This window comes from Trachemys scripta, chromosome 1 (assembly GCF_013100865.1).
Source record: "Trachemys scripta elegans isolate TJP31775 chromosome 1, CAS_Tse_1.0, whole genome shotgun sequence".
In the NCBI taxonomy this organism is placed as follows: domain Eukaryota; kingdom Metazoa; phylum Chordata; order Testudines; family Emydidae; genus Trachemys; species Trachemys scripta.
Window position 1 is genome coordinate 292,069,285 of NC_048298.1, and position 13,453 is coordinate 292,082,737.

Consider the following 13,453-nt stretch of genomic DNA (forward strand, 5'->3'; position numbering starts at 1 on the left):
ACTACAGTAGAACCTCAAAGTTACGAACACCTTGGGAATGGAGGTTGTCTGTAACTCTGAAACGTCCATAACTCTGAACAAGACATTACGGACTTCACCCACTGCAGGGGGTGTTTGGGGCTGCAGCCGCAGGGGAGGGTTGGGGCTGCAGCCACAGGGGCAGGGGGGAGGCGGGGGAGTCAGGGCTTCTGACCCTTGGGAGCATCAGGGCCCAGGGCTTTATATCTGGGGGGAGTGCTGGGGCTCGGGGCTTCAGCCCCGTGACTCCACTCCCGGTTTCAGCCTCGCAAGGAGCACAAGGGCTCGGGACTTCAGCCCTGCAGTTGTTCCCAGCTTCTGCCCCGGGGCTCTAGCTACGAGGAGAGCGCTGGTTTTGAGGGGTTTTTTTGTGTCTGTGCTTCTGCCTGATTATTTCTGGTTCCAGAGGGTGTCCAGTTGACTGGTAAATCCGGAACTCTGGTGTTCATATCTTTGAGGTTCTACTGTACATAATTCATTGCTGGGCTCGGGGACAGGCAGATATGCCCCCCAAACTCCAAAGGGGGCACAGAATTCATTAAAATTTTGGGGTTTGTGAAGAAGCTGGAAGCTCTGCACCATCAATCAACCAGTGAGAGCTCCTAGAATGGGCAAGGATGAATTTGGAAGAGCTGGTAACACTAATTGTCACACACCCACAATGGGGGTGGGCTGGGGGAGTTCAAAAATCAAAAGACAGATCGAGAAACACAATCTCATCTTTAAAACAAATTCTAATAATCTGGAGGGGGTCTGTCTCGTGATCTTTGAACTTTTGGGTTGGACAGTACTGCACTTGAAGCTATTCAAGTGAGGTGTAACCTAGGCCTTCCCATCTGAAAACTGAGATAATCACCTCCAAAATACTCCCAAACTCTACAAGAACAAGCTCTAAACCTGAGTCTTCCTGATACATGGATTGGTCACCAAGGCAATCTGTAGCACAAGTATTAAATATTATAATTACAATAATGCATCGTCTTTTGATCACTGATTAAGTGCCTACCTTTTGTTGTTGTATGGCAAGTTTTCCCATATTTCTGGAGGTACGTAATAAGGAGTTCCTACATATGTACAAGCATATGCCATTGGACTTGCCAAAGAAAAAAGAAAAGCCATATGAAAAGCAATGACATAAGCTTTCTGTAATATTTAAGCAATGGTAAAAAAATATATAGTTTAGATCACTGAATCCAGGGGCAATACCTACATACTTTGTAAGAAGACGTGCAGATCCAAAATCTCCCAATTTTACTTTTCCATTTTGAGTGAGAAAAATATTCTGCAATGCAAAATAAGGAGTAAGAATGAATGTACTTAAGAACTGTTTTCTAACAAATGTTTCTGCATTGCACACTATATAGATAATATAGTGATGGACACTTCAGAAAGGCTACAGATAGAGGTTTTATCTTCACTGTACCAAAATGAATCCTCATATTCCCTCTGCAAGGAAGGTAAGAATTATCCTTAATTTACAGGGGAAATTGAAAGGTTAAGTGGCTTACCCAAGGCCAGAGTCAGTAGCAAAGGTAGAATTAGAGTTCAGGAATTCTGCATCCCAGTTCTGTACTCAAACCACTATCCCACACCTCTTTCTGAGTTGTTAACTTTCTTTTAGAGAGTAATCATAGAATCACAGCACTGGAAGGGACCTCGAGAGGACCTCTAGTCCAGTCCCCTGCACTTGTGGCAGGACTAAGTATTATCTAGACCAGTGGTTCTCAAACTAGGGTTGCCGCTTGTTCAGGGAAAGCCCCTGGCGGGCCGGGCCTGTTTGCTTACCTGCCGCGTCTGCAGATTCGGCCGATCGCGGCTCCCAGTGGCCGCGGTTCACTGCTCCAGGCCAATGGGGGTTGCAGGAAGCGGCACGGGCCGAGGGACGTGCTGGCCGCCCTTCTTGCAAACTTTATAAGTATACTCTCTATGCCATTACCTAAATCACTGATGAAGATATTGAACAGAACCTGACCCAGAACTGATCCCTGCAGGACCCCACTCGTTATGTACTTCCAGCAGGACTGTGAACCACTGATAACTACTCTCTGGAAATGGTTAACAGAGAAGATGAAACAGAGAAGATGAAAGGCAAGATATGTATAATGTTTGTCATTCCAGCCCCTCCATTTTTATGCCTTCCCTTAAATTTAAATTGCCTGCAACTAGCCACAAGCAAGTTGCTATCATCAAGGATTCGCGAATAGAAGCAAAATGATAGATATTAAGCCTGCAGCTACTTTGAGACCACACTTTCATTTAAATGAGTTATAATCCTGATAGTTCGATTAATCTAATACTCTCACGCTGGGATAAAGAATTTAAAATGAACCACAGCACTCAGGGAATTAGATATCCCAAGTGGAAGAGGACTGTTGGCAACTTGTAATAACAGCTATTAAAGTTATTCTAATTACCTTGGACTTGATATCTCTATGCAACACACGTCTGTCATGAATGTGCTTCACACCCAAGCACATCTGTACAAACCAGTGAAGTATCTGAAAAAAGTGACTAAAAAGTTATGACAATACAAATGCATGTGTTATATGAACTTTATTGGTGGAATGAAAAATTATAAGACACAGCAAAGAACAAACAAGTTAACAGTGTCGACAACCACCCAAGATGGGAATTAAAAGTAAATCAGGCATAAATTTAAGGTGACCTCTAGGGCTGTCGATTAATCGCAGTTAACTCACGCAATTAACTCAAAAAAATTAGTCGCGATTATAAAAATTCTTTGTGATTAATCGCACTTTTAATTCCACTGTTAAACAATAGAGTACCAATTGAAATTTATTAAATATTTTGGATGTTTTTCTACATTTTCGAATATATTGATTTCAATTACAACACAAAATATACAAAGTGTACAGTGTTCACTTTATATTATTTTTATTACAAATATTTGCACTACAAAAATGATAAACAAAAGAAACAGTATTTTTCAATTCACCTTATATAAGTACTGTAGTGCAATCTCTTTATCATGAAAGTTGAACTTACCAATGTAGATTTTTTTTTGTTACATAACTGCACTCAAAAACAAAACAATGTAAAACTTTAGAGCCTACAATTCCACTCAGTCCTACTTCTTGTTCAGCCAATGGCTCAGAAAAACAAGTTTGTTTACATTTACAGGAGATAATGTTGCCCGCTTCTTGTTTACAATGTCACCTGAAAGTGAGAACAGGCGTTCGGATGGCACTGTTGTAGCCGGCATCACAAGATATATACGTGCCAGATGCACTAAAGAGTCATATGTCCCTTCATGCTTCAACCACCATTCCAGAGGGCATGCGTCCATGCTGATGACGGCTTCTGCTCGATAACGATCCAAAGTGGTGCTGACGAATGCACATTCATTTTCATTATCTGAGTCAGATGCCACCAGCAGAAGGTTGATTTTCTTTTCTGGTAGTTCGGGTTCTGAAGTTTCCGCATTGGAGTGTTGCTCTTTTAACTCTTCTTGAAAGCATGTTCCAAACCTCCTCCCTCTCAGATTTTGGAAGGCACTTCAGATTCTTAAACCTTGGGTCGAGTGCTGTAGCTATCTTTAGAAATCTCACATTGGTACCTTCTTTGTGTTTTGTCAGATCTGCAGTGAAAGTGTTCTTAAAACGAGCAATATGTGCTGGGCCATCATCCAAGACTGCTATAACATGAAATATATGGCAGAATGCGGGTAAAACAGAGCAGGAGACATACAATTCTCCCACAAGGAGTTCAGTCACAAATTTAATTAATGTTGGTTGTTTTTAAAGGAGCATTATCAGCATGAAAGCATGTCCTCTGGAATGGTGGCCGAAGCATGAAGGGGCATATGAATGTTTAGCATATCTGGCACGTAAATACCTTTCAATGCTGGCTACAAATGTGTCATGTGAATGCCTGTTCTCACTTTCAGGTGACATTGTAAATAATAAGCAGGCAGCATTATTTCCTGTAAATATAAACAAACTTGTTTGTCTGAGCGATTGGCTGAACAAGAAATAGGACTGAGTGGACGTGTAGAATCTAAAGTTTTACATTCTTTTGTTTTTGCATGAAGTTATTATTGGTACATAATTCTACATTTGTAAGTTCAACTTTCATGATAAAGAGATTTCATTAGAGTAATTGATTTACGTTAATTGAACAATACTATTTCTTTTGTTTTTTACAGTGCTAATATTTGTAATCAAAAATAATAATATAAAGTGAGCACTGTACACTTTGTATTTTGTGTTGTAATTCAAATAAATATATTTGAAAATGTAGAAAATATCCAAAAATATTTAAATAAATGGTATTCTATTATTGTTTAATCATGCGATTAATTATTTTAATCGCTTGACAGCTCTAGGGACCTCCCATTAGACAGTGTAAAGATTTAACTACTAAGATATGTGACATTTCAATATGGCAAGTAAAACATTCATTGTTAGTATAAATAAAGCTGGACAGTCAAAGAATCTTGTTTCTGAAAGCCATTTTACAGGCACTTCAATTATAATTGTATAGTTACATGAGAATATTCAAACTGTAAACTAGACGCTATATTTTTAAGAAGAGTAAAACGTACTTTAAATGTACTTTGTAGGGCTCTTAGGGCTGCTGAGCCAATCTAACTACTGAATTAGATCAACATTTCCTGGCCCTCGAGTTTTAACTAAAAAGTTGCCTCCAAAATGGAAAATATTAGTCATTATAAATAAACAAAGTGTAAATAAATTTGGGTGGGAGTTATATATTTCACTACTTTATATTAAGTTAGTATTTGACCGTGTGGATACTTCCACTTGTATCACAGAGCGTTTCACTCACTGTTCATTTGCAATACAACCACCTCAGAACTTTACTTCACGGTCCTTTAGATTTTATTTTAAACTCTTCATTATATACTTGGCAGCAAAAATACAAATCTCACCATGTTTTACACAGTATGTATGTTGTCTATGTACAGTGTCTCTCAAATAACTCAGGTTTATCTTGTTATTACTGAAATTGTCCCACCCTACCCAAGATAGCCCATTTCAGACAGACTTAAAGGTGGCAATTTTGTAACAGAAAAGCTTCAAAAACAGACTCCAACGAGAAACTGCTGAACTTGAATTTAATATGCAAACTAGATACCATCAATTTAGGCTTAAATAGAGACTGGGAATGGCTGAGCCATTACACACATTGAATCTATTTCCCCATGTTAAGTATACTCACAGCTTCTTGTCAAACTGTCTGAAATGGGCTATCTTGATTATCACTACAAAGGGTTTTTCCCCCCCTCCTGCTGACAATAACTCATCTTAATTAATTAGCCTCTTAGAGTTGGTTGGGCAACTCCCACCTTTTCATGTTCTCTGTATGTGTATATATATCTCCTCACTATATGTTCCATTCTATGCATCCAATGAAGTGGGATGCAGCCCACAAAAGCTTATGCTCAAATAAATTTGTTAATCTCTAAGGTGCCACAAGTACTCCTGTTCTTTTGACAATCAAGGTTGCCACACTTGGCGTAGTAGTTGTCTGACATGTTGCCACCACTCTCCAAAGTACCATGGTTAGTGCTGCTTTTTGGGGCGTAGCACCAGAAGAAAACAGTGGCGTCACATCCTTAGTATTGTCTGAGGTAAGGGCATATTTTGAACACCCTTCAACTACCTGGCAGGTCAGTTATCTAACATCCTGCTCATTTTCAATATACATCATTTGATGATCATCAGTTCACATGAAAAAGTATTCTTATGTGGCTGCCTTTAATTAGTTTATTTTTCTTACCGTATCTTCAGGAAACAACTTTCCTCTTTGATATTTAATCTTTTGCATTAGATCTCCATCATCACAGTATTCCATCACTATATACAGATGTCCATCAGCTAAATTTTAAATAATTTAAGATTAATTAGTAATTTCATTAGCATGCTAAATGTATCATTGTTATTATATAGCACCAACAAATGCTATGTATTTTACAGAAATACAGTTTAAAGAAAAAAAATCCAGGCCCCACCAAAAGCTTGCAAGAGCTTTCAGTCTAAATAATGCAAATAGATACATTCTGAAAACCTATATATTTACCTTCAAATGATTCCTTATAGGCAACAATATTTGGGTGTTTCATTTTAGCCAACAGAATAGCTTCCTTCCTAGAGCTCTGTACATCAGATGGAGACTGAAAACACAATTATAATAAGTACAATTATACAAACGTTGCAATAATAAATCTTTACATATACTACATGTCATTTTCAAAACCAGAATTACTTCTGAAGCACTAGATTTCAATTTATTTTCTTCAACTGCTTTAAAAAGCCATTCATTTAGAAACTTTAAAACTCCATCCATTACTGTAAAATCAATAAGTGAAAAATAGCACACAAAATAAACTTCCCAGAATTGTATCTCTAGAGAATGTAAGTATTTTAGAGCCATTCTGTATGCTTTTTTGAATAGATAGGGTACCTTGCTACATCACTTTATGATTTTCTATTCGGACCACTGCAGAACTAGGTAATGAAGCAGCACTTCCTAGCTCTGGAACAGTTCAAGGTCTATCAGAGCTTATATCAGATTATTTGAATGTGCCTTAGTATAAACTTAACTTTAATCAGGGTATAACCAAGGCCTCTGTGAAAAATAATTTTGAGCTTTCTTGGATAGCTGAATGAAAAGCAAGTAATTTAAATAATTGAATTTCAGCAACAAACAATGATAACAACCTGACTACTTCCTCTTTGTAGTGAAATCCTGTCCCCAGTGAAGTCAATGAGGGTTTTGCCATTGACTTCAAGTAGAACCAGGATTTAACTCTATATAACTTTCCATGGGCCATAATTCTAATCTTCAGCCACAAATGTGATGCTGGTCAGTCTTTACTGGTTACCAGTAACATCCTCAGTCCTGCAGTACTTATTAAAGGCCAGATCCTGTAAGATTCTTAAGACCCTTATCTCCCAGTGAAGGCACTCAGCACTGGGCTGGCTAAGGCCCAGATTCTCAAAGGTATTTAGGTGCCTAACTCTAGGAGTCAGGCACCTAAATACCTTTGAAGGATCCGGGCCTAAGTTCTGAAATGTTGCACTTTCTCAAGAATAGTCTTAGCCTGCCCCTGTTGGAGGGTATAGTGAGTTTTTAAAAGGCAGTAACAGAATTAAGATAAGAAATACAAAGAAGGAGAGCGTAAACACTTACCTTGGGAAGTCTTATTTCCTTCATTGCATATTTCTGGTCACTACTCTTATGAAAAACTAAAAGAGCTCTCCCAAAGGATCCCTCTCCAAGTACTTTTAACACAGTGTATTCTTCCATTGTTTGTAAGCCCAAATCTTATACGTTTCCTTAAATGTTATATTTCACAAGGATTTCTTCCAAACTATATAATGAACTCAGTTAATTTTTGGAAAAAATTCAGAAGCTGTATTTTTGGTTAACATTATCTGTGTGAGAGAAAATGGCAAAATAACAAAAATATATAATTATAACATGATGGCAATGACAACTGCTCAGAATTGCCACAAAAATGAATTTTTTTAAATGCTATTACGACTTTACTAAGAATAAGGTTTTCAGAAAATTTTACTACAAAGCAAACTCATACAATAGTAATACTTTGTACATCTATTGCATCTTATAATCAGAACTCTCAAAACACTCTGAAAACATGAAGTAATCTCCATAGTACTCCTGTAAAGTGCTAGATGTTGCTCTTATTCATCATCTTCCTCTACCTGCATCTTCGCAGCTGGATTCATAGTCCCAAGCAGCCAGGTTTACAGGCACAGGGATATGAAAAACACTTGGCATAAGCAAAATACATGGCGGTGCTGTGTGTTTATAAAGAGTTAGTGGAATTTATTTTGGATGGCCTTCATACCCCACTAATAGATTATATATATATGAATTGGAACTTTTTATTAAGACACTATTATTAACCTGTTAAGCTGCTATATTTACTTTTTTTACTGGGAGATAAATATTATTCATCAAGCCTGTAGGATGGTGTGTGTGAGTGCGCACACATGCACGTGTGTGCATGCATGGTTTGACAAATAATATTTATCTCCCAATAAGGAAAGTAAATTTAGAGGCCTTAGCAAGTTAATAGTGTGTCTTCATAAAAAGATCCAATTCATGCTTGTTCAGAGAATGAATAGTAAATCTATCATTTTAAAATAAAAAATCCAAAAATTAAGGATCAAGTCATAGGATGTGTGATAAACAATAAAAAGAATGGGTTACAGTTAAAACAGATCTCACAACAGTACAAAAGGTACGTTACATGTATTTCATCTTAGTGTAACTTTCAGAATAGAAACCTCTAACACCAAAACTACTCAAAATAACATATTCACAATTTCAGCAGAAGAGGCACAAGAGGTTTCCCTTATTCACTCCCCTCTTAGGTTTAAGATTCTTAATTCCAGTGGCAATATCATCAAATGATAAATCAGACCCCATTATTTAGAAAGGGCAAACTGAAGAACAGGTCAGCTAAGTGTCACCCAAGGTTACACAAGTGTTGAGAAGAAGAACCTAGAACACCTTCCACTGCTAACCTTCTCTCCAGCTCCATCAATTCTGAGTTCATCTTCTGAAAATACATTAAGAAGTTTTGTTTTTAAAAAGAGAGGTTGTTTGCTGTCATTGCTTGATTCACTATGTCTCCATTTACATCTTAAACTGTCTTTTTATAATTCTGTACTATCCATACTCATGGTGCTGTGTAAATATTTAATGATAAAATGGTAACAACGTATGCTTGCTCAATGATCCCTTTTTGGACTCTGGTATCACTTGAATTTTCCTTTAACCTCATTGAATGACTACCCTTTTCTGTCTTGTTTGGTTAGGGTTACAACCTGGGTTTTTGCTGTCCTAAGCAAACTGAAAAGCTTATAAACATTTTGATTCCTCTAATACTGTATTTTGTTGTCCTAGGAAACTGCATGTATAGTAGAGCCTCAGCCAACTCTGATTAACACCTTTAATCCTAGAGGAACTGGAGCAAACATCCCAAACACCAACACAAATTTCATATGCTATAGCATACTGTCAACTTTCTCTAATGGTAATCAAAATGAAGGGTAAATTTTGTGAAGGATTTAACAAAAACCCTAATGATATTTCACTTAGATGTAAAGAACATTAATTATAATGAGTGGGTAAGAAGTTTGAAAGGTTAAGGGAATGCAGCCAAAAGTACTCTCATACCCCATCTACCTTAAGGAAAGGTTTCTGAAATTTCCCACCAGAGCTAGCACCAGTTTATGTCCACCAGGTTTGCAATGCCAGGAGCCTTAGCATAAATGAGCTACCAGCATTTTAAGGACTGTTCCATCAAACCCTGCTTAGAACAAATATAATCAAAAAGTGCCAGCAACAGTGAGGGCAGCTGGTGGCCCATCTACACTAGAGTTTCTAACACAGCTAATTTTAGTAAGGTTGTGCCAGTGTTAGCTCTAGGATAGACAGGATCTCACTGAAGGAAGGAAAGGAGATAGAATAATAAGGCTGTAACTACATTAGGAAGAATATCCATTGCTAACAATGGGCATCAGCACTGTACACAGCTAAACTGGTGCTCAGAACAGTACGGACAAGACCAAACCATGTTTAACATCAGTTCAGAAACCACCATAGCTGAGTGCTACTCAGAACAAAATTAAAACCTAGTTTCTGAAGGTGCCTAATATAGTTTTGTCCTGCTTATGTTTGCAATGAAAGATTCCAGTGCCATTCAGTTCCACCCATTGTCAACAATGGATACATTCTCTAGTATAGAAAAGTCTTTTTCTGTTGATTATACATTTCTTTTCACTAGACAAAGTTTTTCAACCAAGACTTCCCAGGTTCTGTTGTAGATTAACACCTGCAAATGCTCTTAGGTGCAGTCTACTCTTTGAGAGGGTCAAAGATCAATTCCTCAGCATGCATAGCCAGGAAAGGAGAGCACATCCTATTTTAGCTCTGAGGGGTATAAATGAAAGATAGAAACAAATGCCGACCTAGGGCAGAGAGTCTGAATGAGGAGAATTAATGTGTGGACAGTAGGTCTGTGAAAGCCTAGGTGGAGAAGAGCTGCACAGCGAGGGGACCTGCGCCCTAGCTGGATAGATTAGGGCCTTGGCTATGCAAGAAAATTAATAGGGTATGAATTTAAAGCTGATTAACCATTCCTGGTAACTCCATGTGTGGATGCTCTTATTCCAGACCACCCTATTCCGAATTCGCTTCATCCTAATCCACAACAAAGCACTCCTAATTCCAGGCTAATCGTGTGCACGCCACATTCATCGGGATTAGCTGCTCTTGCAGAGTAACTCCCCGTGCGGCCACGGGACGGGATTGCACCAGCCTCCCCCGGGGCTGGGGCGAGCTGGCGGCTGCTCTTGCCCCTTCCAGCTAAATCCTTTTCTCCGTCTCCAGGCGCGGCCCCGCGGGCTCCGTACCGTGCTGGAACCGCTCCCCACCACGCCGGAGCTCCCCGAGCCGGCGGCTGCCGCAGACCCGCCTCCCGCGCTGCCCCGCCCGACCGCCTCGCTCAAGCACCAGCTCCGAGCCAGGCCCCGCCTCTCCTCTCTTCTCCTCTCTGTCATGAGATGGGTGTAGGACGCTGCGGCGTCATCTCTGTGGTTAGCGGACAAAAGCCATCCAAGGAAACCACGTGGGAGGGTTATTTTTGCTGACGCTCTTCTGTACCTTGGGCTGGGGCTGGCATCCAAGAGAGCAGCCATGGGAACAGGGTTGGATGTCTAACGTCTTACCCCGGTCAGGTAAGAGGACATCAGCGCCACCTGCTGCTTGAGAGGCACTGGTGTTCCCTAGCAAACTGTCCCAGAACACCCCTCATCCTGTTGTCACCCTACTCTGCAAGGTACCTTTGGATAGAGCTCAACCTTGCTGCCCATTCAGAGGTGGGCTTCTCAAATGTCAGAGTCACTCTGTCTAGGGCTTTATCACCCCTCCTCCCCCCCAACCGTAAATGACAAAATTCAGATCTAACTTAACTGTTGGGAAGTAAGGGGATGCTTGGAGCTGGGGATTTGCTTTTTGCTCCTCTTTGTGTCACCTAACTTTATTTACTTGTTCAAGAATAGGGGGAAATGGTTACTCATCTTCTCGTAACTGTTGTTCTTTGAGATATGTGAGATATGTTGTTCACATCAATGCCAATCAGGTGGGCATGCGCCACATGCACGGTCATCGGAAACCTTTTCCCTTAGCAGCTCTCCTCGGGTCGGTTAGGGAGCCCCCTGGAGTGGCGCCTCATAGCTTTCAATATATGACCCTGCTGACCCAACCCCCCCTTCAGTTCCTTCTTGCCAGCTACTCCAACAGAGGGGAAAGGAGGATAGATATTGGAATGGACGTGAACAACACAGCTCAAAGAACAAGTTATGAGATGGGGGGGAGGGTCGGAAGTTAGTGCTTTTAACTCTGACACCCTCCTGGCTGATATAATGGCAACTAGGAATGCCACCTTCCACAAGAGGTACAGAAGGGAGCCTGGCACCAGTGGTTCCAACAGGGCCACCATTAACCCCCAAGAAGACTAGATTGAGATCGCGAATGTGGCTATAGTCTCTCCCTGCCCTTCAGGACATGCCCTACCATGGGATTGACAAATACAGAGCACCCCAGCTCTCCTGGGTGAAACACCAAGATGACCACAAGGTGCACCCTGACGGATGAACCTGCCAACCCCTGCTGTTTCAGGTGTAATAGATAGTCAAGGATGAGTGGTATAGATGCTTGAAGGGGGGAGAGGTGGCAGTGCTCAGAGCAGAATGAGAACCTTTTCCACTTAGCTAGGTAAGTGGCTCTGGTGGAAGGTTTCCTGCTACCAAGCAGTACCTCCCTCACCTGTTCTGAGCATTAGAGCTCTATAGGGTTTAACCATGAAGCTTCCAAGCCATGAGGTGGAGGAACTGGAGGTCTGGATGAAGGAAGCGACCATAGTCCTGTGTGAACAGATCAGGGTTGAGCTGCAGTGTGATCAGGGTGTCCATAGACAGCTCCAGAAGCGTGGTATACCAACGTTGGCGTGGCCACGCTGGGGCCAGCAGAATCACCTCTGTGGATCTTGAGGAGCACTTTGTGGACAAGTGGGATCAGGAGGAAGGCATACATAAGGCAGCCTCCCCAGGGAAGCATGATCGTGTCCAAGATGGAGCCCAGGCTGAGTTTCTGGAAAGAGCAGAACGTTGGACACTTCCTGGTGCTCTTGGTGGCAAAAAGATCTACCTGAGGAAATCCCTACCTTTGGAAGATGGAATGTATGACGTCCGGACGGATGGACCACTTGTGGTTGCAAAATGACCTGCTGAGGTGGTCTGCAAGCTCGTTCCACGCTCCTGGAAGATAGGACATCTCCAGGTGAATGGAGTGGGCTATACAGAATTCCCAAAGCTGGAGAGCTTCGCGACACAGAGGGGAGGAACAGGCTCCACCCTGCTTGTTTATGTAAAACATGGCGATGGTGTTATTGGTCATCACCGCCGCACAGAGCCTAACTAGGTATTTTTGCACCCGAGGCAAGAATATAAAATTGCACCCTCCCCCAGGGCTGGCTCTTCGGCGGCGGGTCCCTCAGTCCCTCTCGGAGGGAAGGGCCTGACGCCGAATTGCCACCGAAGAATGAATGAAGGGGCAGTGGTAGAGTCTGTGACGTTGGGAGGTCAACTCATGATTTTTGACTGCTTGGGCTGGTAATGTTGCTTCCAAGATGGTCTTTGGTTCCAGTCCAGTTCCAATCCAGAGAGGGACTCTCAGGTTAAGAGGAGGAAGATGCTGGATATCAGCAGTGGCCACTAGGGATCAGCATATGTCCTGAGAATGCTGGGAGTTCAGGTTTGGAGGGCAGGATCAGGGGTAGCAGGTTTGTAGAAATTTTGGTGGTGCCCAGAACCCGCCTCCGCCCAAACTCCACCCTCCCACCCACCCAAGGCTCTGGGAGGGAGTTTGGGTGAGGGAAGAGGTCTGGGGTGCAGGCTCTGGGAGGGAGTTGGGGATGGGAGGGGGTGCAGAGGGATGGGGTGCAGGGGTGAGGGCAGTGGGCTGTGGCTGCAGATGAGGGGTTTGGAGTGTGGGAGGGGCTCAGGGCAAGAGTAGGGGTGAGGGCTCTGTCTGGGGCTGGGAATGGGAGGGCTGGGGTGTGGTGGGTGAGGGCTCTGGCTGGGACTGGGGATAAGGCATTTGGGGTGCTGGAGGGGCTCAGGGCTAAGGCAGAGGGTTGGAGTGCAGGGGGAATGAGGTTTTCTGGTTGGGACTGGGGATAAGGTGTTTGGGATGCTGGAGGGGATCAGGCCGAGGGTGCGGTGTGGGGGTGAAAGCTCTGGGGATGAGTTTGGCGTGCAGGCAGGCTGCTCCAGGACAGGGGCCAGAGAGGAGGACTCCCCCCAGCCCTTTCCCTGCTGGTAGCAGCAAGCTCTGGGGGAGGAGCCCCCCTTTCCCA

At 42.2% G+C, this 13,453-nt stretch overlaps 1 protein-coding gene across 4 annotated transcripts in view; it reads right to left on the reverse strand.

Moving 5' to 3' along the window:
• The window catches only part of NEK3 (NIMA related kinase 3), a 30,941-nt gene extending 20,179 nt beyond the window's left edge, over positions 1-10,762 (reverse strand). For 2 of the 4 annotated variants that reach the window (XM_034758549.1, XM_034758546.1), the window contains exons 1-7: positions 10,449-10,530; positions 7,192-7,436; positions 6,079-6,172; positions 5,779-5,876; positions 2,433-2,516; positions 1,233-1,300; positions 1,025-1,111 (exon numbers count right to left, since the gene is read on the reverse strand). In XM_034758549.1, the coding sequence (XP_034614440.1) occupies positions 1,025-1,111; positions 1,233-1,300; positions 2,433-2,516; positions 5,779-5,876; positions 6,079-6,172; positions 7,192-7,308 (548 nt within the window). In that variant the 5' untranslated portion in view covers positions 7,309-7,436; positions 10,449-10,530. Of the gene's footprint in view, positions 1-1,024; positions 1,112-1,232; positions 1,301-2,432; positions 2,517-5,778; positions 5,877-6,078; positions 6,173-7,191; positions 7,437-8,555; positions 8,591-10,448; positions 10,531-10,698 lie in introns of those variants that run through there. The other 2 variants (XM_034758547.1, XM_034758548.1) reach the window with 2 other exon arrangements.
• Positions 10,763-13,453: the final 2,691 nt, after the last annotated feature.